Genomic DNA, 25,476 nt, shown 5'->3' with positions numbered 1-25,476 from the left:
TCAAGGTGGAAAGTCAGTCAAAAGAGAGGTAGAACAGCAGTTATTTGAACAAAAACTCATATAAACCTTCTGGCACTGGTGGCTTCCATGGAAATTCTGGATACATTAATTTAGCAGCTTCCAAAAATAGTCCTAAGTCTCAATCAAACATATACAAGTAGTTCTTGACTTTCATTCCTATAAAAGTATCTATCTTAATTAGGAAAAAAATGAATTGGTTTCTTAGCTGTAACTGACTTTCATGAAGATGGAGCATAGGGGGCAAAAACAAACGAACACCAAAACCACATACAAGCCAGTAAAAAGCCTTTTATAGGGTGAGAAACCGCCCATGCTACTGTGCCTGGGGCTCACTACTAAAAATAGATGCTAAAAAGTTAGCAGAAATAAAAGTTTGGCATGATACATATCTCAACATTAAGCACTCTGCTGGTGTATGGAAGGAAAGCTCCCCCTACACTGCTCCCAGCCTCAAAAACACACTGGGCCTGATTTGTCTCTCACTTAGCCTGGTGTAAATCAGGACTCACTCCACTAGGGTCTATAAAGGTAGCCTGTTGTAAGCGAAGCTAAGTCAGGCCCACTACACTCTGTGTTCCAACATGACTGAAGATTAAGAGCAGTACTCACGGGCTGAATAAGGTCTTTAGTTTTAAAAGGAATGCCTCCTACTGTTAAGTTCAGCTGATATAGTCCTCTGTGCAAAGTAAACAGATCTCCTGCAACAGCTATTTTCATAACTGCATCCTTGTTGACCTTTATAAACAAACTTCTCTCCAGTTCTTCAACAGAGATCTAAAGAAATAAAATTGTAAATAAGAATATTCAGAGATAGAGAGGTTTAGTATCTGCAAAGTCACAAAGTACAGCCACAATTAATGAAATCCTCAAGCTAAGAAAATATTTATTGTGCCGAGCCCACTTCATTAACTTTTTACAATTTTATGTTGTCTTTTGATTTAAAAAAACAACAAAACACTTGATAACTTGTGCTATCATAACCCACCTGTTTTATAACAAATAGAAGAAAACCCACATTTGTTTCAAGTTGAAATCAACATAGCAAAAGGCAGAGAACACAGTCTATAATATGAGTGGATTAATCATTTAATGTTTATACAGTGTTTTGGAGATGTAACTAACTGCAATAACAAGTTATTTATTATCCTCCTCCTATTAGTCATATATGAAGAGAAAAGCTGATAGGACAGATAAGGGAGGGTTTCTTATTGGACCTGTAATTAATGAATAACACAGATGCTTTCAGGACAGAAATGCGTCCCATCTTGGAGCAGTGACAGCTTAATAAAGAGCATATATCTCATATCTGAGAGAGTATTTAAAGAGTTGTATATTTATACAGTGCTTTTCATTCCAAAAGGATACCAAGGAGCTTTACAAACTATGGCTTCGATCCTCCAATGATACATCTCCAGGCAGATCCCTGTGTCCATGCAAAACCCAACTGACTTCAGTAGGATGCCAGGTTGGCACAAGAATTTGCCTGCATGCGTCTCACTGCAGAATCAGGGCCCACATACATAAAGTACCATTGAAATGCAGCCACCTCCAGGGAGAAAGGGAGGCAGTCAAGCACAAAACTGACATGCAACACACACAACAAAAATGGGAGTTGGGGAAAACTGTGGCCAAGAAAACTAATGCAAATGCTATTCCTTTGAGAAGTGGCATGGGATTTTTAACATCTACTCAGAACAAAAAGGACCTCAGTTATCTCACTTTAAATTCTCATCTAGATGTCTCTCTGACACATCCATACGTACACACCCGTCTTTCAGAAGGTTGAAGGGCTGAGTTGATCCTATTGGGATTTGAACCTCTGGTTCTGACAAATACAGGTGTGTCAAACTTAATGCTTATGGGTACAATTTTCAGAATTGCCTAAGGGCTAGATTCACAAAGAAATGTAGGTGCCCAACTGCCATTTTAGGAGCCTAAGACCCAACATTTAAGCACCAGTTAGATCCTCAAAACTCCTGCTGACCTGCCACCTAATCCTGGAGGTACCTAAATTTCCTAGGTGCCCAAGATTCTCCCTGTAAAGTTGCCATGGTGCCTAAGTTCCCACTGCTGGCATACACAAAACTTCCTAAGCCGTGACGCTGTTGAGCTGCTCAGCACCCTCACTCATACCTAAGCCCTGATTGGATTGTCAAACTCAGGATTCCCTGCCTATCTCTGTAACAGGCGCCGATCCAGTAGGAGTTCTCAGAGTACATTTACTGGATTGGGCCTGGCAGAAGACAGCCGGGGCAACCATGTCAGGAATTTTGGGGGCAGGGGATTATGTCAGAATACCCAGAAGGCCAGTGGTTAGGCCAATCATCTAGGATGTGGGTGACTCATTTTCAAATTCCCACCTGATTTGGAGCAAGGGACTTGAACCCAGGTTGAGTACCCTAATCATCACTATTGTTTGTAAAATGGTAGTATCTACAAGGCCGTCACAGACCACAACACCACTGTGCCAGGCACTGTACAAACACAGAACCGAAAGGTCCCTGCCCCAAACAAGAGACAACAGATGGAAACAGAGAGATGGGGGCAGTACAAGGAAACAATGAGATAATGTTGATTGGCATGATAGGTTGCGGTATCAGCAGTGCACATGAGCATGATATTCATTATTCATCGATTCCAAGGCCAGAATGGACCATCCTGATCATCTAGGCTGACCTCCTGTATAGCACAGGCCCTAAAACTTCCCCAAAATAATTCCTAGAGCAGATCTAGGACATCCAATCTGATTTAAAAATGATCGGTGATGGAGCATCCACCACGAACCTTGGTAAATTGTTGCAATGGTTAATTACTCTCACCATTAAAAAATGTATGCCTTATTTCAAGTCTGAATTTGCCTAGCTTCAACTTCTTAAAACTTTCCTTTCCTGTGATGCTTTGCTCATCAAGCTTTCTGTAGACATCAGAGCAGAGGAGAGTTTTAAGGAGGTAAGTTTTAAGGTGAGGGGGTATTTTGGCACACTAAATATTTATACAGAGTGGAACAGCTCCAAAAGGAGAGACTGAAAGAACCCCACCCAGAAACCCAAACGCCCTGTTGTTCAGACACTCTCTTGGGATATGGGAGACCCACACTCAAGTCCCTGCTTCAAATCAGGCAGAGCAAGAATCTGAAAACAGGTCTCCCACATCCCAGGTGAGTGCTGAAACCACTGTGCTATTGGCCATAATGGTGGTGGGGAGCAGGGGCTAAATCTCATTTTCAAAAGTGATTCAGGCACTTAGGAACCTAAAGCCCATTAGAGGTTGGCTCCTAAGTGCCTAAATCACTTCTGCAACTGGCATTTAGGCCTCTAAGTCACATAGGGCCAGATCTTCCAAGGTGTTTAGACAGCTAACTCCCATTGAAGTCAGTGGAAGTTAGGTGCCTAAATACCTTTGAGGAACAGTGCCTTAGGTACTTTTGAAAGTTTACTGATTGGGCCCTTATTCCATCCCACCTTTAGCGGGGATTCCAGGAGCACTTGTGAAATGAGAGGTTAAAGACTTGATGCCAGACTTGTGGAGAATAAGACAGCCTCCAGTGCTAGTGTGGACATGTAGGGCCTCCATAATGATGGCCTTAATCCAGCCATTTCCTAAACTGAGACCTGGTAGATCTTGGGGCAGGGACGCTTCTTTGGCAGTGGAATGATAAACCCAGGGTAGAATACAAGGGGGAATGCCATGGAGTCCTTACACAGACTTTTCCATGTGGTGGCAAGATCTAAAGCCTAAGCAGTTTCCATCTGTCAGGTGCTGGCATTCCTGTTTTCCATGTTTCTCCCTCCTGTTGGGTATCTATGTTCTGGATTACTATTATACATCTGTGAAAAAAACAACTTGCATTGCACCTCAATTTGTTATTCCCCCACCCCCCATATTTCTAGTAGCTCCAGGTTCCTTGGCATTCACGTTCATCATTGGTTATTACAAATCTACCAGTTTAGTATTATTTGCAAATTTCATTTCAGATGCTGTTTGCCCCCACTTCCAGGTCTGTAACAGAGATATTAGAAATATCAGACACCACAGTGAGCACTGCAGTGCCCCACTACATCCCTTTGCACAATTTAATATATTAACTTTTATTCACTATTCTCTGGTCCTGCAGATTTGATTTGCTGAATAGGAGTTTGTGATATTTTACCAAATGTATAACTAAAATCCAAAGGCATTACACAACAACTAGTGCATGCTCTTCGGTCGCTAATCTGTCTATCTCTATATTAAAAAGAGAGCAATAAGATTTGCCTACCCAACTTGTTCTTTATACAGGTAAACGCCAATTACTGAAGGAGATATTCAAAACCTTCACATGACTGGAGTTTCACATAAATGAATTGGGGTACTTTTATGAACTTTAGATTCAAATTTTCGATGAGAAATCCAGTGATTAGGGTGCCAGCCCAGAATTCTGAAGAATTGGGTTCAATTCTTTGCCACAGACTTCCGGTTGGACCATGAGCAGGTCAGTCCCTTAGGCCCATCTTACCTCAGTTCCCAATCTGTAAAACAGGGCTAACAGTATTCCCCTATTCTCACAGGGGTGTTGAGAGAGTAAACACTTTAAAAATTGTGTGGTATTCAGATACTAAAGTAATAGGGCTTCATAAATACCTTAGATAAAGTTAACCTGTTCATGGTTCAGTTATGCATTAAATAATTAGGACCTTATTGTACCATCAATTTTTAACCTGTAGTTCCTATTGAAATCAATGAAGAAATCTGCCTAATACTTGAAGGCACAATATGTCCCTTAGCAATTTTTTCTCTTAGATATTTGAGCATTTCACTAGGAATTAAGGTTGGATCTTCCAGATGAATCGTTTCAGGATAATCTCACTATCCTTTTTATTTTTTTAAAACGGTGGCATATTTGCTTTTTTTCAAACCCTCCACTATTTCCCTTAGTTTTTTATGACTTTTCAATATCAAATGTCAGCGGTTTGGTACATCTATTGGCTAATCCCTTTAACATATCCTAGGATGTATGTCACCCAGGACCACTGATTTGTACACATTCAAACTGGCTAATATCTACTTTACAAAGTCATTGTAAACATCTACCTAACAGGCCCACCCGCCATGGCCACGGAGGATCCTATTTGCATAGTAACTCTCTGGGTAGGGCAGGGCGATGCATAGGTGCTGAAACTGGGAGTGCAGGAGGTGCTGCCACATCCCCTGGCTTGAAGGGATTTCCATTATGTCCAGGATTTACAGGTTGGTTCAATAGCTCTCAGCACCCCCACTATACAAATTGTTCCAGCATTCCTGGGTGATGGGCATCCTAGCAACAAAAGTTACCGTAGGCTCACGGTCTGTGGCCACTACTGAGACCTGAGCCTACAGTGCCCTATTGTATGTGTCAGGAGTACGGTTGTCTCAGTCTGTTTCCCAAAGGACTAGTGTACAGTATGCACAAAGAAGTCACCACAGTATTTAGCACCAGTTAACACCCTTGCTGGCAGTACAAACTCTCCCCGACTTATGCAAGTGTTCCGTTCTGGAATGCCTTACGTAACTCGAATTTTGCGTAAGTCGGGAACATATACCCAATCATTACGCAAAAAAACCCAATCAACCTACCAAACAAAAAACTTTCTATCTTATGGAACTTTTTCCGTAAGTGCAGATTTGTGTAAGTCGGGTTTGCATAACCCGGGGAACGTCTGTAACCTCATTGAGAGCCTATGAAAGGAGGCTGAACTATCTTCTCACCCATAGAGCTCGCCTCATCATGAGAGGATTGCATGGCACTAAGGAAAAATTGCTATACCCATGCCTATGTTGTGCTTCCTCTAAGGATAGAGAACTGCAAGCTCCAGGGCTGTCAATACAGGATCTTTTATAAGTAGTAAACTCTCATTAAAAGAATTTTTTTAAATGTTAAAAACACACCTCCCCAGCCACCCATAGTCATTAAAAAGCCTGTGGAAACTTTTGAAAGAGAAGAACTGCTAATCCCAGCGCCCTTCACAGATTCCAATTTAGGCAATTACATTCTGCCCACCTAACATCCCTCCCCACCTTGCAGTTTCAGTGGATGTGGTATTCCTCGCATCTGGCCCTAAAATGTGCCTGGACTCAATAAATACTGGCTGCATTCCACCACAAAGGTGAAATGCCACTCCTACCTACTGAGAGTGCTGTAAGGGTTAACTAGCTAATGGCTGTAACATGCGTTGAGATCTTTAGATGGAAAATGCTAATTGTGAAGTGCTCCTATTAAATATCATCACAAAGGAAAGGAGGTTTGTATTGTAACGGGGTGGTCCATTCATACACACAGCCACCCAGTCTGTTCTTTACTGGAAAGTGAGCAGACAGGCTCCAACAGATTAAAAGGCACCGAGGTGGGTTAGAAATAGAGCTAGGCAAATTTTTTGGACAAATACTTTATTCACCAAAAGATGCAGTTTCTGAGTCAATAAAAACTATTTGCAAATTTGTGTTGTTTTCAACCTGTTGCTTCAGTCAAACCAAATAATAATAATAATAATAATAATAATAATAAAAACAGCAGTGTCTCTCTCTCTCTCTGGCCCAACCACTATTCAATTCTTTTAAACAAAAAGTAGAACAGCTTCAAAAGGAGAGACAGAGAGCCCCACACCAAAAGAGCTTAGACCTAGTACTCAGAAACCTCACTAAAGTTCAAGTCCCTGCTCCAATTACTATTTAGTTATACATCGTGGAACAGGTTCAACAGCAGAGATTGAGAGTGCCTTGCCCTAGAATACTCCACAGCCCAACGGCTAAGGAACTCTTCTGGAGAGGTGGGAAAGCCAAGTTGAAATCTCTTCTCCCCATTAGGCAAAGGGGAAAGGTGAACCTAAGTCTCCCACATCGCAGGTGAGTGCCCAAAGGTTAAGAAGAACAAAACATTCTGTTTGACCTGAACTGAAATATTTGTCAATTTCTTTGATTTGCCATATTTTTTAATGTATATTTCTAGTTCAAACCAAACCAATTTTCCCCCCAATTTTTCAGAACTGCCAATGAACCAAAACAATCAGCTCTTCATTCAACTTTAGTTAGAAAGCCAAAAAATAAGCTACGTTGACAACTGTTTAACCTTCAGCCCTAACAATCAGCAGTGCATTTTGGTGATTTTTTTTTTAAACTGATTTTTCCCAATGCTTGTAATAACCATTAAAAACAGCACAAAATGCCCATTTTTCTTTGAATTGCAAAACAAACAGAGGGGCGCACGTATTCTCTGCCACCACAAATTCACGTGCCACTTTATTTTATATCATGTGTAAATAACTTCTTTGGTTTAAAACACCAGTTTTTAACATTGGTTTATCCTTCCATATATTTTTAGCAGATCATTGTCAGAGTAAGAGCATCTACCAAGGCAGGTACAGTAGAAATTTTAGCCTAACAATCTTGACAATGTCTTAACATCTATACAAGAGGAAACTATCCTCCAAGAGGTAAAACATTCACTTGTCTCTGATACTGCTTGTTTATAAACTGTTCTCTGTCCCTTCGTCTGATGAAGGGGAAATAGTAAGACTATTATTATCAGTATTACACTACCACTTGAAAACTCCAGTCAGGATTGAGACCCCACTGGGCTAGGCACTGTACAAACTCAGGGCTTGATTTTGCACCCACTGAAGCCCATGGCAAAGCACCCATTGACTTTAATGATACTGGATAAGGGCCTTAGGGTATGGATTTACTCTGCAATTAGACGCCTGCAGCTGGCCCGTGTGGAAGGGTCCCATATATATGTTTTATAAATGTAAAATAAGGATTTTGGCGGGGGGGGGGGGGAAGAGGACACATAGGGTTTTAAGCAGTAGGGGAAAAAGGGACCGTTGGAGTTGAGACCCGGGGGCAAAGATGGGAAATAAGGGGAAGGAAAGTAAAAAGGGGAAAGGATTTGGGAAAGGTGTGAGAAGCAGGATGGGCAGGGAACATGAAGATGGACTGCTGAAGCGCTGCAGTGGTAAGAGGGATGGGATGCAAGGGAAGCCAGCAACCAAGGGGAATGAGAAAATGAGGGGGGGAAATATCCAAAGTACAAGTTTCAGAGCTGAGTGAATGATAAAGTCAGGAGGCAGTGATATGAAGGCTCCTCCCAGCTGCTATTCACCATGTGGAGAGATGGAGAGGAGACCTGTGGGCAGGTGTTTCTATATTTGGTAGAACATTTGGCATGATGTTTGAGATGGGATTTGGAGAACAGATTTTAGATGCAGCCCAAGAATCAAACAATGTGACAGTAACATCCATGAAACAAGCAACTTATACTCACTGTTTGCCACATGCCATGGTTGATAACTGGCCCACTGCTGGTCACACGGCCTATTCCTTTGTACTTCAACTGCAATTCTAACCGTCCGTTGCGCAAAGCTAAGACTATCCATGTGCTGTCTTGATGGCCTCCAGCAAAGAAAAGGATACCTTCAGGATCAAAGGTTCTAAAGTCGAATTCAGCCACAAGTCTGACCACATGGGTGTCAAGAAACAAATTAGTTATGCAGAATTCAAAAAACCACTGTGTGCTTTCCATACAGAGAGCATCAGTTCAGTCAGTTAAGAACCAAGTATTAAAAAGTATTAGCTTTTAATTCATTTCTAAAAGACTAAACTAGGTGGAGGATATATTATTATGAAAACAGTAATAGAGAACACACTGTCATATTTCAGAGATTATCAAATTCTCTGGAGCAAGGATTCCCTTCTTGGTTACTTGTCTGTACAGTGCTTTGCATAACAGGGGTCTGATCCTTGATCAGGGTTCCCAGGTGTACCATAATACATACAAACAAATAATAATAATTTTAGTTTCAAGTGGCTTTTTAATTCCATACATGTACTGAAGTGACACACAACGTTCAGTTGCAGTTCTAAAAGCACTCTCACCTTGTGGGCTGTTTCCTTTTAAAGCGTAGTCTGATAATAGGTGTACCACTGAACATTCTCCCCAGGTACAGAGATTTAACACTTTTCGCAACAGCAAAAGACACACAAGGTATAATATCCTATAATCAAAACATATTTGTAGACTAATTATTTGCTCATACATTAATGAAAGAAGAAGACGACAATCAAATGGAATTTCCTTTGCTATTTTCAAATCTCAGACACTCATAACATGGATACAGTTGCTGATCAATTATTATACAACAACTGTTGAGAATAATAATAATTAATGGAGATATCCCATCTCCTAAAACTGGAAGGGACCTTGAAAGGTCATCGAGTCCAGCCCCCTGCCTTCACTAGCAGGACCAAGTACTGATTTTGCCCCAGATCCCCAAGTGGCCCCCTCAAGGTTTGAACTCACAAACCTGGGTTTAGCAGGCCAATGCTCAAACCACTGAGCTATCCCTCCCCCCAAGCTCTAAGACTACAGTACTGTAATTTTAGTAATGAGGACACTCAAAGTTCATTTCCCCCTGCTTCCCCTGAGAGCATATTTTTCTATAGCAAAAAAATAAATAAAGTATATTTACATATTAAAGAACAATTTCCATTGTAATCCCACATCCTCAGAAAAAAGTCCACTATAAAAAAAACTTACTAATGGATGCCTTTTGCATTCACACAAAGTATCAGAGACTCCTGCCTTCCTCAGCCAAAGGGAAAAATCATAAAGAGATTGTGGCACGCAACAAAAAGTGAAAGCACTTTACCCTGTAACTTAGGCCATGCCATTAGATTTCTACACCGTCCTCAGTGGGTCTAATTCAGAAAAGCATATGATGACAGATGTAAATTACAGCTAAGTAGAGGACGCACAATGCTTCCACTGCCATCCTCTTTGTGGAAGGGGCAACAGATGCTTAGTCAGTGGGATCCTAGGAAGATAGGTCTTGAATAGCTCCCCATCCTGCCGCTCCGAGCGGCATGGTAAGGGGATTAGATAAGGGGCAGTGGATCCCGGGGGTGTGGTCAGGGGACAGGGAGTGGGGGCAGTTGGATGGGGCAGTCAGGGGACAGGGCGCAGGGGGGGGGTTGGATGGGGGTGGAGTCCCGGGTGGGGTGGTCAGGGGCGAGTGGTCCTGGGAGGGTACGGTCAGGGGACAAGGAGCGGGGGGGGGGTTAGATGGGTCAGAGGTTCTGAGGGGGGCAGTCAGGGGACAGGGAGCGGTTGGATAGGTGTGGGAGTCCCGGAGGGGCTGTCAGGGGGCAGGGGTGTGGATACGGGTCGGGGCAGTCAGGGGACAGGGAGAAGGGGGGGTTGGATAGAGGGTGGGGTCCTGGGGGAGGGCGGTTAGGGACAGGGGTCCCGGGAGGAGGTGGTCAGGGGACAAGGAGTGGGGGAGGAGGGTTGGCTGGGTCGGAGGTTCTGAGGGGGGCAGTCGGGGGCAGATAGGGGGCAGAGGCCAGGCTGTTTGGGGAGGCACAGCCTTCCCTACCCGGCCCTCCATACAGTTTCGCAACCCCAATGTGGCCCTCGGGCCAAAAAGTTTGCCCACCCCTGCCTTATGGTATCTACTACCCAACTCAAGTAAACTTGGACAGCTGGACTCACCCCTCTGAGTTATTTAATCCAAGCATAATTATTTCAAAGCTTTTTGTTTTTCAGTTACTGAAATGAAAGATAACATACCTCACAAGTGTTCATGTCCTGGGAAAGCTTAACTCTCCCTTTGCCATCACAGTGACAGGTGTAACTCCCTGGTGAATTGACACAGGTTTGCTCACAGAGTTTCTCTTCACATTCATTCACATCTATACACCACCAGTGAAGGGAAAGGGGGAACAATGAAAAATACTGATTAATTTTTTAAGCAAATGGTCTACAAACCGAATAATATTTTTGCCCTTCTATAGTGCCCTTAATTTGATGATCACAAAGTGCTTAACACTCAGTAATTATCCCTCAACACCCTTCCAAGGTAAAGAACTATTATTATCCCCATTTTACAGGTAAGGAATCTGATTCACAAATAAGTTTTGGCTGCCCTAAGTTACATAGTGAGTCATGGGAAGGCTGAAAACAGAACCCTGACTCCTGGTCTGACTTGGTCTCCTGATTCATAGCCCTGTGCTCTAACTGCTAGGCAATGCTTCCTCATAAGTCCCATTCTGGTACTCTTGCGCTGAGTAGATCTTACTTGTTTTGGTAGCCCAGCTGTGGTCAGCATGACTTCTTACATAACTGCTACTCAGTGTAGTGACAGCAGAATTGGGTCCTTAATAAACAGCAAGGAGCTGACAATACTAATGAGATGTCTCCATTATTTTCTTTCCTCCTTTTGCGTTTTCTCATTCACTTCAGAGGGGGGGGGGGGGGGGGGGGAAGGGTCACGTTTGTGGCCCAAGGATATATGTAGCTATTTTAAAAAAGAAAAAGAAGCCCTCACACTCTGTAAACGCTCGTGTGAAATTCATATCCTTAAGCTACTCAGGCTTAAGGCTGGAGGCAACAATGATCCTGGAACACTTACTGAGCTGTACTCGATCCTATTTACACAGGATTCCTAGAGAGATTTTTATACAACAACCACTGCTCTGTAGTGTTCTGCCATCACATATGGAGACAACACTACGAACAGATTTGTCTGGATCCCAACCAGATCACTGCCTGTCAATACAAGAAGTCTCAGTTACTCTGTTTTGTACAGTCTTATTCAAGCCATCAAGGATGACTGAAAACCTGACATAGTTGCTCACAGGCACTGAAAAGCAACTGACCTACAGTGGTTAAATGATGAACTAAAAACAAAGGAAGATTAATAAAATGTACTGTACAATCCCATAGTGCTTTACATCGTCACAGAACTTCATAAATGTTACCATGGAATTAATCCCATTATTTCCAGGCACTTACCTTGACAAGACTTGCTTAAGTTATCATATTTGTAGCCTGTATCACACAGACATGCATACGAGCTTATTAAATTTTTACAATGAGCTTCTCCACAGATGCCTGTTGATACTGTGCATTCATCTATGTCTGCAAAACAAACAGTCAAACACACAGGGCTATTTCACATCAGTATCATTTCAATGTTTGCAAGTTTTGAGTAGGGCAGTGGTCAATTGTCTTCTCAGTTATTTAGGTAATTGAGAAGTTTACTAATATCCTTGAGAATTTGTCTACAATGTTGGTCTGATAAATATTAAAGCTGTTCAGTGCCAGTCAGGAGGGATTACAGGCTTCCCAAGAACAGCTGTTGGTTTCTCTTCAAGCCATTGGCTATCTTTGGAAGAGGAATGCAAAGTGAGCCAGAGGGAAAACATTGAGAAAATAGACCCAGTTGCCAAGTTTGACAGGGCTACGAACTGTGGAACAATACAGATTTGAAACCCAAAATCAAAGAAACATTATTTTAACAAACACAGGTTTCTCCTCCCCCCTGCTCTCTCTTTTTAACATACAGTTTCATACATTGCATGTAATTTTTTAAAAATTCTCAGCCTCTAACCATTTGTAATTCAATTTCAATTACCTTATAAAATCCCCACATCTCTTTCAAACACCATCTCAAATTTCACCTAAAGCATATTATCATTTTAAATTTAAGATACCTGTGGCATATATATATATTATTAAACAAACATCTGTCTTTAATGGCAAGTTTTTTTGTTCTATTGTCAGCATTTTGGATTAATAAGCCTACATTAAACAGAACATTTTCTTGTAGACAAAAGGCGAACTTCACAGCTGGAATAATGGGTACAATTCATCCCTTTGCACTATTGTGAATTAGGCCAAAGGAGTGCATGTCTATAATCTAATCACCAAATCAGGCATCAGAAAGAGTACTGGGGGCGTCTGCTATAGGGAGGCATACTCCCCTTAGATCTAGAGGGGGGAAAAATAAGCCACTTTTCAGCAGGTGCTGGTTAATGTGGACAAAGTTGTAGTTTTAACATATGCTAGCAGGTCATGGTAAATACTAGGGCAGAGCTTATTGTCTACCTCGACCCGCTAATGTGTTAAAACGACAACTGCCTTGTGCACACTAGGATTTTACCTAAGCTGAGCTAAAATGTAATAAAAAAAACAAAAAAAAAATCACTTTTTCCCCCTAGTGCAGGTACATCATTACTATAGGCAAAAGCTTAGAAGGAAAGCTAAGAGTGGCAAAAAGTAAGGAAAGATAAAAATATACATTCAGATACAATTGACACTACATATAAAACATCAGCTGTTTCAGGGATAAATCTCCAGGCTATGAGTGTTTACATGTAATTTTCAAAAGGGGTTCTTCCCATTTATAACTATACTTTTTGGGACAGACCTTTAGCTGATGTACATCAGCATAGCTCTATGCCAATTTACACCAGCGGAGGATCTTGTCTTGAAAAACCACCACTTATTTTTGCTTTAATGATCAGTTTCTCTTCCTGTCAGGAAAGGGGCACAGTGTAATCACTTTGTGCACTGGAAATGGTTCAGGACAATTGCACTTGTATCCCCCCCTGTGGTGCCTCGAGGTCACCCACTCTAGGGCTCCTCAGCAGTCATCTCTACTGGGTAGATACCCATGTCACTCCCTCCTGACCGGGGGTTTTCCAGACTGCAGTTCTTTGCCTACAGTGCGATAGCCCCAGCAAGCCAGACTGCATAAACAGGCCAGTGTTTGTTCTTTGCTTCCTCTTCAAAGGCTATGAACAGCTGAAATTGCCTGCAGTCACAAGGTACCACATAGCTGTTTAGAAGCTAACCAAAAGTCATCCGTCAGTCTTATGGGGCCTCAGTAGCCTAAAGTCCTTCCAAAAAATTTCCCAAGGATTGCGGCCCCCCTTTGACAGAAACTCCTGCATTTGCTGGATCAGAAAACAGCAAACATTCATGTCCCAATGGGGGAGTGGGGTAATCCCCACAGGTGTGTACCCATGAGAGTGTTTAAACTCATGCTATTTATCGAAAGTCCTTCTTTGTCTGTTTGTCTCTGGAGAAACCAGTCTGAACTAGTATATGAGCATCTCCAGATGGTGGTACTTCTCTAGAGGTGTTACAACCTTAGTGAATTTGCCTAATCACCCCCCACTGTTCTTAGTTTCTGTAGGAGCTGTGGTCACCCTCCCTGATGGAATTACATACATAAACTATAGTGAGAGCTCCCAAAAATATTGCAGGAAATTTCCGTATCTTGTATTTATGTTTGGTTGATAAAGTTATTGTGTTGGAGCTTCTGCGTATGCCTGGCTCTATTTTCTGTACTTTGTGTGTCAACCAAGGTTCTTATAAGCAGGGATAACTGAAACGTTGTGAAATAAATTATGTGGCAGCACATTAAAAAGTTGATACATAATTTGCCTTTGGAATGAGATAAGGGCTGAGGGCTTAACGACTTGTGGTCACTTTGATCCCATGGCACAGCATGCAAAAGACAGACATTTGAAATCTAGATTAGTTAAATTCTGCAGACATAACATTCACCCTGTAGCCACGGATGAAAGTAAGTCCAGTGACTTACCAGTACACTGGGGCCAGCTCTGGCCCCTGGAAGGGGAGGGGCCTAGGGTGGAAGGGGCGTGGCTTAGGGAGTCAGAGCCAGCCCCCAGCCCACCCTGTAAGGTAAGTGCCCTCTTCCCCCCCCCACCAGGGTAGCAGCAGCAGCCCGGGGCTCCAGCTGTCTCTGCTGCCCTGTCCTTTAAATAGCTGCGGGAGTCCCGCTGCTTCCCCAGGGCTCCCGCGGCTATTTACAGGGCTGGGGCGGTAGAAGCAGGGGAGCCCCGGACTTTTTAAATAGCCCCCAGAGCCCCACAGCCCTACCCCAGGGCTCCAGCAGTGGGGCTCTGGTGGCAATTTAAAGGGCCTGGGGCGCTAGCCCCTGCTGGGAGCCCCAGGCCCTTTAAATTGCCCCCTGGGGAAGCTGGGCTGCCCTGGTACGGCAAACCGGCTCTCATCGGTACACCGTACCGGTGTGTACTGGCTTACTTTCACCTCTGCCTGCAGCTTCAACTGGACATGACATTCTGCTTCACTTTCTGTCCTAAACTGCTTTGTAACATTGCTGTCTGCCCTCACCATGGCATTTCAACAACAGTTAATCTTAAATGAGATTATGCAAGAAAGGCTGTAAAATCCATTCTTTGCACTTTCACCTTCTAAATTTATTAGCTGCTGTACATACCCAGATTAAGAAAAAATAATATTAAATTTAACAAACACAAAAAAAAGAGAAGAAAAACAACAGACTCATATATTGCAATGCAATGAGACTAGAAATAATCATAACTTTTCTTGCCAACCCTTCTTCCTCTCAGTGTTGTCAGGATGTGAGGGCTGATCAGCTGGACCAATTTAGTACAACCCAACCCACAAATCCTCCGTGAATCACTGCTATGTTATGATGTTGCAGAAAAGTATGGTGTGACTACTGGCATGCCTAGACATGTATTCCAAACTTGCAATACTGAATAAAATCCTAATAGGCTGCAGTTACTTGGGGGGGAAAACAAAACAAAAATCCAATTATTAAGAGTTTCTTTTGGCCTAACAATTAAAACGCAACATTTGATGTAAACCTACAGTATAAAATGTAATTGTCACAACTCCAGGTTTCCTAGAACTTGGTCTCATATACTGCTGCTACCACCAAGCTTCTCACTTGGCAATTTTACCTTGAGACACCCCTCCCTCTGCTCCCTTCTTACAAGGGCCCTGTCCCCAGGAGCAGGAGAGTGGTCCCGATAGCTATGGTAGGTGTTCTCTGAAGGCCACTGCATAAATCCCCATTCACCACAGCTCCACTCAGGACTGAATTAAGAGACCTGTAATATATTATTTACAATTCAAATCTGTGAATAAACTCTGGTACTGATCAGCTGGATCACTGTCCTTTTCCAGCCCTGGAAAGGACAATTTCACCCCCCCCACCCCCCCCGTTCAGCCTTCCTCTTCATAAGCCACAAAGTCTGATGTTCTCCCAGTCTGGTCTTACCACAACCCTTTCAGCAGCCCAGGCCTCTATCATCCCTGATAGACCAGTCTCTGAAGAAACCGTTCTTGACATCCTCAGCCAGCTCGGACCAAACTGCCTACAGCCAGCAAATCTCCACTCATTCCTCCAATGATCCCCCTCCCACTGCTGACTGTCAAACACATAGGCACCAACTCCGTTGGTGCTCCGGGACTGAAGCACCCACAGGGAAAAATTAGCAGGGTGCTCCGCATCCACCAGCAGACAAGGTCCTCCCGCCCCCCCCCCCCGCCAAGAACGCCATGTCTCCGCTCCTCCCCTTCCCTCCCAGCACTTCCTGACACCCCCCCACCACCTAACAGCTGTTTGGCGGCTTAGGACTTTCTGGGAGGGAGGGGGAGGAGCGGGGACACTCGGAGAGGAGGTGGAGAAGAGGCAGGGCAGGGACTTGGGGAAAGGAGATGGAATGGGGGGGGAAGAGGGGAGGAAGGTGGGCTGGGGACTTTGGGGAAGGAGTGGAATGGGGGTGGGGCAAGGGCAGGGACAGGAAGGGAGGGGACGGGGGGGGGGAAGGTCGAGCACCCACTGGGCAGAGGGGAAGTTGGCACCTATGGTCGAACAAATATTCTAGGCTGGCTCCTAGAAACCCAGGGGACGCTCACAGAGTCCTTAGGTTTCAAACCACTATCTCATTTCCACCCACATTTTACCCCGCACCTACCTTATATCCAAAATAATATAAACATAACACATACCCTAATGTTCTCCACAGTGATTGAAAACTGCTACTCATTGACTTTAATGTATCAGCTAACCTGAAATTAAAGGTATATATTGATCTTACCTTCACATATTTTATTGTTTTTAAGAAGAGCATAACCACTATAGCATGAACAGCGGTAACTTCCTGGGTTGTTGAGACAGACTTGGTTACAGCCACCATTCTGCACACTGCATTCATTAATATCTAGATATCAATAAAAAAATTATGTTAGACTTTTCAGCTATTCAACATTGTGTAAGCGAGGGAAGGGATGGGAAGTAGGAAGGAGGGAAGAAAGGCAAGAGACGGAAGAATAATTGTTATTTAGAAACAGCTTCAAAACATTCATACCAACTCAAATATACACACACAGTTGTTTATTGCACGTAGGACCTTCCACAACCACTACTGAATTGTGGGCCCAACCCTGCAAACAGGTATGAGTGTCTTTACTCCTGGGAATAGTCCCAATTAAGTTGATGGCACTATTGCCATGAGTAAAATAACTCACATATGTGTTTGCAGGAGCAGACCTGATGTTCATATAGCATCCTGGGCCACATCTGGGAAGGGATCTTTATACTCAAAATTTAAATAACAGTATGATCAATGCAGTGTTGTTGTAGCCGTGCCAGTCCCAGGATATTAGAGACAAGGTGGGTGAGACAATATCTTTTACTGGACTAATTTTTGTTGGCGAGAGAGACAAGCTTTCGAGTTACACAGAGCTCTTCTTGGGGTCTGGGAAATGTACTCAGAGTGTCACAGCTAAATACGAGGTGGAATAGACTATGCAGCATAAATAGTTAACACACATTTCAAGGATCCATTAAAGGTGAAGTGGCCTGTTAACTCCCCTCCAGTCATAGGGGGGCAAGGAAGGGAGGGTGAAAAAAGCCAAGGAGGGGGAGGGGTTGTTAGTGGGTTACAGATTGTAGTACTAAGCCATAAATCCAGTGTCACTATTCAGTCCATGATTTTTAGTCTCTAGCAAAGTTCTGAAGTTAAGCTCCCAGAATTGTCTTTGGCAGGTGTGCAGATTCCTTTGAGAATGAGGACTGATAGGTCAGATATAGAGTGATCACTCTGTAAAGTGTTCGTTCACCGGTGATATGGTGTTTGTGTCTTTTGTCATTGTTCTGTGTGAGTTCATTTGAGAGTGCAGTGACTGTCTTGTTTCACCCACATATTTATGGGCGCATTTAGTACACTGGATGAGGTACACCACACATTGTGATAGGCATGTGTAGGAACTATGGACCTTGAAAGGTGGATTGCAGGGAGAGCTGATCATCGTAGCAGTGGAGAAATGTCTACAGATTTTGCATATATTCTGACAGGATCTGGTGCCACCTTGAGTTGGTGTGTACTGGCCTGTGGGGAGCTTCGAGAGGCTGGGCGGGTTGTTTGAAGACCAGAAAAGTGGGTTATGGAAAAATTTCTTTCAGGGTGTAATCCCATCAAATATGGGTTGTAACTCTTTAATGATACCCCGTATGGGTTCCAATGTGGAGTACTAGGCGACAATTACAGGTGTGCAGTCAGAGGGAGTTTTATCTCTGTATTGAAGCCAGTTCTCTCGAGGTATTTAGGTGGACCATTCCATGATGCAATCTATTTATCTGGTGGAGTGTGCTTGTTTGGTGAAGACAGTTTGGTGTGTTAAGGTGTACATCCCGGACTTTCTCCTCAGAGCATATTCTGTGGTATCTGAATACCTCGCTGCAGAAAGCAAATTTCTTGATGTGTTTGGGATGGTTACTGGATCTGTAAGAGTATGTGGGTTTCCTGTATATAGTTGTCTGCAGGGTTCCATTGTTGAAGCTAATTGTGGTGTCCAAAAAGTTGATGCTAGTCAGTGGGAGTGTTCTAAAGAGAGTTTAATGGATGGGTGATGATTGTTGAAGTTGTGGTGGAAATCTATAAGTGAGTTTAGGTTGTCTGTCCAAGGGAATGAAAATATCATCGATGCATCTCAGGAATATCATTGGTTTTGTGGTACATTTGTTCAGAAATTCTTTTTCAAGGTGATCCATGAAGAGGTTGGCATATTGGGGAGCCATCCTTGTACCCCCGGCTGTTCCCATGGTTTGGGAACAGTGTTTGCTGTTGAATGTAAAGTTGTTATGGGTGAGGATGAAATGGATGAGTTTGGTGATGTGTTTGGGCTGAATATCTGAACGTTGTCCATTGTTTTGTAGATATCTGAGACAGGCAGCAATGCTGTCATTGAGAGGCTTATTGGGGTACAGGGAGGTGACATCCATGGTGGCAAAGATGATGTTCTGAGGGAGATTGATAATGTTGCAGAGTTTCTAGAGGAAATTGGTTGTGTCCTGGAGGGAGCTGGCCCTTTGGAGTGGTTTGAGGATGGCTTTTATGAATCCAGATATTCCTTCAGTAAGAGTGCTGCAGCCAGACATGATGGGTCTGCCCAGGATCCCTTGTTTGTGTATCTTGAGAAGCATGTAGAAGGTCGCTGGGGTGGGTCCATGTGGGATGAGGTTGTAGGCAGTCCCCTGAGCTGTGACACTGAGTACATTACCCAGACCCAAGGAAGAGCTCTGTGTAAGCTTGAAAGCTTATCCCTCTCACCAACAGAAGTCGGTCCAATCAAAGATATTACCTCACCCACCTTGTCTCTCTAGATGATCAAGACAATGGAAGAGACATTGAGTAAAAAACAAAACATTATTGCAGTTGCTGAGCTCTAGAGATGCTCAAATCAATTCACGAACAAATTTCACACTTTTAAAAATAAAATATTTGTGAATAATTCCACCACTCTGCACAATATTCCCACAGCTCTACAGGAAGCTCAGGTTCAGTTCCCCTGTGAGATCTCCTGCTGCCTGGGCCAGCATGATTGTGAGCTAGCAGAATATGATCTCAAATGAATCTTAATTAATCCTTGCAGCCAGAAAAGTGATGGCTCTGATGAAAGGCCTGAAAGGAGCAGAAAGCAGTAATCAGAGAGAGCAGGGGAAACCTCTGTATGCCATAAAGGACATGGCAAACCCTCTCAGGAAAACCTCCCATTTATAGGACCAGCAAACCCTTATTCAAGCAAGTAGTTCTTATGTGAGTAGCCCCAATAAAGTCAATGTGAATCCTCACTGGGGCCTGGTCCAAACTAACCCCCCACTTCGAACTAAGGTACGCAAATTCAGCTACATTAATAACGTACCTGAATTCAAAGTACCTTAGTTCGAACTTACCGCGGGTCCAGACGCGGCAGGCAGGCTCCCCCGTTGATGCCGTGTACTCCTCTCGCCGAGCTGGAGTACCGGCGTTGACGGCAAGCACTTCCGGGTCGATCCCAGAAGATCGATTGCTTACCGCCAGACCCGGAGGTAAGTGTAGACCTACCCTGGGATTTCAATAGTCTTGGGAATAGGTCTTCTATAAATAAGGGTATCGAGGATCAAGCCTATATACAATTAGTTTTCTTTTTTTTTTTTTAAATGTCATTTTATACAGTTATGTGCTTCACACAGGACTTTTAGGGGGTGGTGAGAACCCTCAATGATGTGTAAACCAAAGTTCAATGCCAAAGCAATTGTGAATTATGTGACAATGGGGAAGGGGTAAATACTGGAGTTTGGCATCAGTGACTATTTACAAGTGTACTCGAGTTCAAGTAAATGTATGAGGTATAAGAAACACTGTACTTGACAGACAATCCCGTATAACCTGGTCATCAGAAGTCATTAAGAAATATATCAAATATAACTACCTTCTTCACATTTTCGCCCACGCCAGCCACGTCTGCAATGACAAAAGAAGTCACCCTTTAGATCTTCACATATTTCAGTCCCCTCTTTCTGGCAAGGGTAAGGAGAACACTGATTTGGTAAATCTGGTTAAAAAAAGAATAAAACACCACATTGAACTCTCAAGTTTCAGAGTAACAGCCGTGTTAGTCTGTATCCGCAAAAAGAAGAACAGGAGTACTTGTGGCACCTTAGAGACTAACAAATTTATTAGAGCATAAGCTTTCGTGGACTACAGCCCACTTCTTCGGATGCATATAGAATGGAACATATAATGAGGAGATATATATACACACATACAGAGAGCATAAACAGGTGGGAGTTGTCTTACCAACTCTGAGAGGCCAATTAATTAAGAGGAAAAAAAAAAAAAAAAAAACTTTTGAAGTGATAATCAAGCTAGCCGAGTACAGACAGTGTGATAAGAAGTGTGAGAGTACTTACAAGGGGAGATAGTCAACGTTTGTAATGGCTCAGCCATTCCCAGTCCTTATTCAAACCGGAGTTGATTGTGTCTAGTTTGCATATCAATTCTAGCTCTGTAGTCTCTCTTTGGAGTCTGTTTTTGAAGTTTTTCTGTTGTAATATAGCCACCCGCAGGTCTGTCACTGAATGACCAGACAGGTTAAAGTGTTCTCCCACTGGTTTTTGGGTATTTTGATTCCTGATGTCAGATTTGTGTCCATTAATTCTTTTGCGTAGAGACTGTCCGGTTTGGCCAATGTACATGGCAGAGGGGCATTGCTGGCACATGATGGCATAGATCACATTGGTAGATGTGCAGGTGAACGAGCCCCTGATGGTATGGCTGATGTGATTAGGTCCTATGATGATGTCACTTGAATAGATATGTGGACAGAGTTGGCATCGGGGTTTGTTACAAGGATAGGTTCCTGGGTTAGTGGTTTTGTTCAGTGATGTGTGGTTGCTGGTGAGTATTTGCTTTAGGTTGGGGGGTTGTCTGTAAGCGAGGACAGGTCTGTCTCCCAAGATCTGTGAGAGTAAAGGATCATCTTTCAGGATAGGTTGTAGATCTCTGATGATGCGCTGGAGAGGTTTTAGTTGGGGGCTGAAGGTGACAGCTAGTGGTGTTCTGTTATTTTCTTTGTTGGGCCTGTCTTGTAGGAGGTGACTTCTGGGTACTCGTCTGGCTCTGTCAATCTGTTTTTTCACTTCAGCAGGTGGGTATTGTAGTTTTAAGAATGCTTGATAGAGATCTTGTAGGTGCTTGTCTCTATCCGAGGGATTGGAGCAAATGCGGTTATATCTTAGAGCTTGGCTGTAGACAATGGATCGTGTGGTGTGTCCTGGATGGAAGCTGGAGGCATGTAGGTAAGTGTAGCGGTCAGTAGGTTTCCGGTATAGGGTGGTATTGATGTGACCATCGCTTATTAGCACAGTAGTGTCCAGGAAATGGACCGCTTGTGTGGATTGATCTAGGCTGAGGTTGATGGTGGGATGGAAATTATTGAAATCATGGTGAAATTCCTCAAGGGCTTCTTTTCCATGGGTCCAGATGATGAAGATGTCATCAATGTAGCGCAAGTAGAGTAGGGGCGTTAGGGGACGAGAGCTAAGGAAGCGTTGTTCTAAGTCAGCCATAAAAATGTTGGCATATTGTGGGGCCATGCGGGTACCCATAGCAGTGCCGCTGACTTGAAGGTATATATTGTCCCCAAATGTGAAATAGTTGTGGGTGAGGACAAAATCACAAAGTTCAGCCACCAGGTTAGCTGTGACATTATCAGGGATACTGTTCCTGATAGCTTGTAGTCCATCTTTGTGTGGAATATTGGTGTAGAGGGCTTCTACGTCCATAGTGGCCAGGATGGTGTTTTCTGGAAGATGGACTACAAGCTATCAGGAACAGTATCCCTGATAATGTCACAGCTAACCTGGTGGCTGAACTTTGTGATTTTGTCCTCACCCACAACTATTTCACATTTGGGGACAATATATACCTTCAAGTCAGCGGCACTGCTATGGGTACCCGCATGGCCCCACAATATGCCAACATTTTTATGGCTGACTTAGAACAACGCTTCCTTAGCTCTCGTCCCCTAACGCCCCTACTCTACTTGCGCTACATTGATGACATCTTCATCATCTGGACCCATGGAAAAGAAGCCCTTGAGGAATTTCACCATGATTTCAATAATTTCCATCCCACCATCAACCTCAGCCTAGATCAATCCACACAAGCGGTCCATTTCCTGGACACTACTGTGCTAATAAGCGATGGTCACATCAATACCACCCTATACCGGAAACCTACTGACCGCTACACTTACCTACATGCCTCCAGCTTCCATCCAGGACACACCACACGATCCATTGTCTACAGCCAAGCTCTAAGATATAACCGCATTTGCTCCAATCCCTCGGATAGAGACAAGCACCTACAAGATCTCTATCAAGCATTCTTAAAACTACAATACCCACCTGCTGAAGTGAAAAAACAGATTGACAGAGCCAGACGAGTACCCAGAAGTCACCTCCTACAAGACAGGCCCAACAAAGAAAATAACAGAACACCACTAGCTGTCACCTTCAGCCCCCAACTAAAACCTCTCCAGCGCATCATCAGAGATCTACAACCTATCCTGAAAGATGATCCTTTACTCTCACAGATCTTGGGAGACAGACCTGTCCTCGCTTACAGACAACCCCCCAACCTAAAGCAAATACTCACCAGCAACCACACATCACTGAACAAAACCACTAACCCAGGAACCTATCCTTGTAACAAACCCCGATGCCAACTCTGTCCACATATCTATTCAAGTGACATCATCATAGGACCTAATCACATCAGCCATACCATCAGGGGCTCGTTCACCTGCACATCTACCAATGTGATCTATGCCATCATGTGCCAGCAATGCCCCTCTGCCATGTACATTGGCCAAACCGGACAGTCTCTACGCAAAAGAATTAATGGACACAAATCTGACATCAGGAATCAAAATACCCAAAAACCAGTGGGAGAACACTTTAACCTGTCTGGTCATTCAGTGACAGACCTGCGGGTGGCTATATTACAACAGAAAAACTTCAAAAACAGACTCCAAAGAGAGACTACAGAGCTAGAATTGATATGCAAACTAGACACAATCAACTCCGGTTTGAATAAGGACTGGGAATGGCTGAGCCATTACAAACGTTGACTATCTCCCCTTGTAAGTACTCTCACACTTCTTATCACACTGTCTGTACTCGGCTAGCTTGATTATCACTTCAAAAGTTTTTTTTTTTTTTTTTTCCTCTTAATTAATTGGCCTCTCAGAGTTGGTAAGACAACTCCCACCTGTTTATGCTCTCTGTATGTGTGTATATATATCTCCTCATTATATGTTCCATTCTATATGCATCCGAAGAAGTGGGCTGTAGTCCACGAAAGCTTATGCTCTAATAAATTTGTTAGTCTCTAAGGTGCCACAAGTACTATTGAACTCTCAGTTTGTTTTCCTGCCTCTGTCAGAATCAAGACATTTTAGGAATACTGGAATTACTATCAGAAATACAGGTGATTGGTGCAACAGATAGAGGCTTCATAGCGCTAGTGTACTGAATTATCCTTCTGTGTCAGGATTTATGCAATGCCACCTCAGTAGCGATCAACAAAAGCACTGAAGTTGAAGCGCATCTTATTAAAAATGGGAGGACGTTTCTTCCATTATGGGCAAGGGTCCCTATATTTTGGAACTGATGACCCCCAGGTTGGCGAAAATAGCCCAAATTTGCTGACTTTTAGGGAACACAGAAAAGCCCATCTACTTTCCCAGTCTTTTGAGGGAAGGGGGGGGGGGGGCAGGAAGAAGGTCAGTGTTGCAGGAAGGGGATTGGTGGTTTATTTTTGGCTGTTGGGGTGAGGCTAACAGTAGACTGATAGGTTTGTTGTTAGTAAAGACTGTATTTTACATAGCTATCAAAACTGCCATGGGTACACCCTTTTGTAGAGATCGTAAGGAAAAAAAGGAAAAGAAAAAAAGACTGATGTACTACTAATAAAATAACTTCAAACCACTAGTCTATAGACAGTAAAATGTTCCTAACCAGACAAGGCTGAATAAAGTCTGATGACAGACAGAACTCCAGCTGATGTCAGTGGGAGCTCTGCATGTGAAATGACATCAAGTATAGCCGTTACAGCTGAGACTATTGTACCAGGCAGCAATATTTCAGTGCAAGACAGCAGTCACCCAGTTCAGGATGGATTTTTAAATAAAATACCAGACTGTTAGCTTGACTGTTCTCACAGAGTGAAATTCACCCATCCAGGCACAAAACCAAAGTTATAAGGCTGCATACCAGGAACTAAGCAGAGGTGGAATATGCCCCTATAAAATCCATTGGCAGCCCCTCTGCAACTGTGGTAATACACAATAAGTAGGACCCTACCAAATTCATGGCCATGACAAATGCATCACGGACCATGAAATCTGATCTCCCGCATGAAATCTGGCACACAGCGGGTGGCTCCTAGCCTGTGCAGGGCTCCAGCTACTAGTCCTGGCTGGGGATGGGGAGAGAAGAGACTTCCTCTTCCCCTACAGGGGCTGCTCCCAGGGCGGGTCAGACCCACCTCCAAAATCTCCCCTTGCTGCAGAAAGCTCAGGTGGCTCCAGCTGTCACCCACCCGCCACGCGGAGAGGCTGTAACTCTAGCTCACACACACACACACTGTGGCACCAGCTGTCAGCCCTCAACTCATGCAGGAGACTGCCGGGAGAACCAGACATATGGTAACCCGCCCCTCATACCCTACGACCCCCACTTCTGCGCTGCTGCTGGAGGTGGTACTGGGCGCCGGGCCAGCAGCCTTCCTCTCCGGCTGCCCAGCTCTCAAGGCAGCACCCCGGCCAGCAGCAGGGCAGAAGGGTGGCAATCCCAGAACCCCCCTACAATAGCCTTGTGACCCTCCCACCCTGACCGCTTTTTGGATTGGGACCCCCAGGGTTACACCACCATGAAATTTATGATGTGAGCATCTGAAAATGTGAAACTGACTAATTTTAAACCCTCCTGGCTATGAAATTGACCAAAACGGACCATGAATTTGGCAGGG

At 43.7% G+C, this 25,476-nt stretch overlaps 1 protein-coding gene across 1 annotated transcript in view; it reads right to left on the bottom strand.

Moving 5' to 3' along the window:
* The window catches only part of GAS6 (growth arrest specific 6), a 75,163-nt gene that overhangs the window by 20,230 nt on the left and 29,457 nt on the right, over nt 1–25,476 (bottom strand). The window contains exons 5-11 of the mRNA XM_054010932.1: nt 20,372–20,494; nt 16,717–16,839; nt 11,825–11,950; nt 10,601–10,722; nt 8,908–9,026; nt 8,297–8,486; nt 631–795 (exon numbers count right to left, since the gene is read on the bottom strand). Coding sequence (XP_053866907.1) covers nt 631–795; nt 8,297–8,486; nt 8,908–9,026; nt 10,601–10,722; nt 11,825–11,950; nt 16,717–16,839; nt 20,372–20,494 — 968 coding nt within the window. The remainder of the gene's footprint in view (nt 1–630; nt 796–8,296; nt 8,487–8,907; nt 9,027–10,600; nt 10,723–11,824; nt 11,951–16,716; nt 16,840–20,371; nt 20,495–25,476) is intronic.

The sequence above is a fragment of the Malaclemys terrapin genome, chromosome 1, assembly GCF_027887155.1.
Source record: "Malaclemys terrapin pileata isolate rMalTer1 chromosome 1, rMalTer1.hap1, whole genome shotgun sequence".
Taxonomy (NCBI): Eukaryota; Metazoa; Chordata; order Testudines; family Emydidae; genus Malaclemys; species Malaclemys terrapin.
Note: the sequence above shows the minus strand (reverse complement) of the source record. Positions and strands in the feature narration are given on the sequence as shown.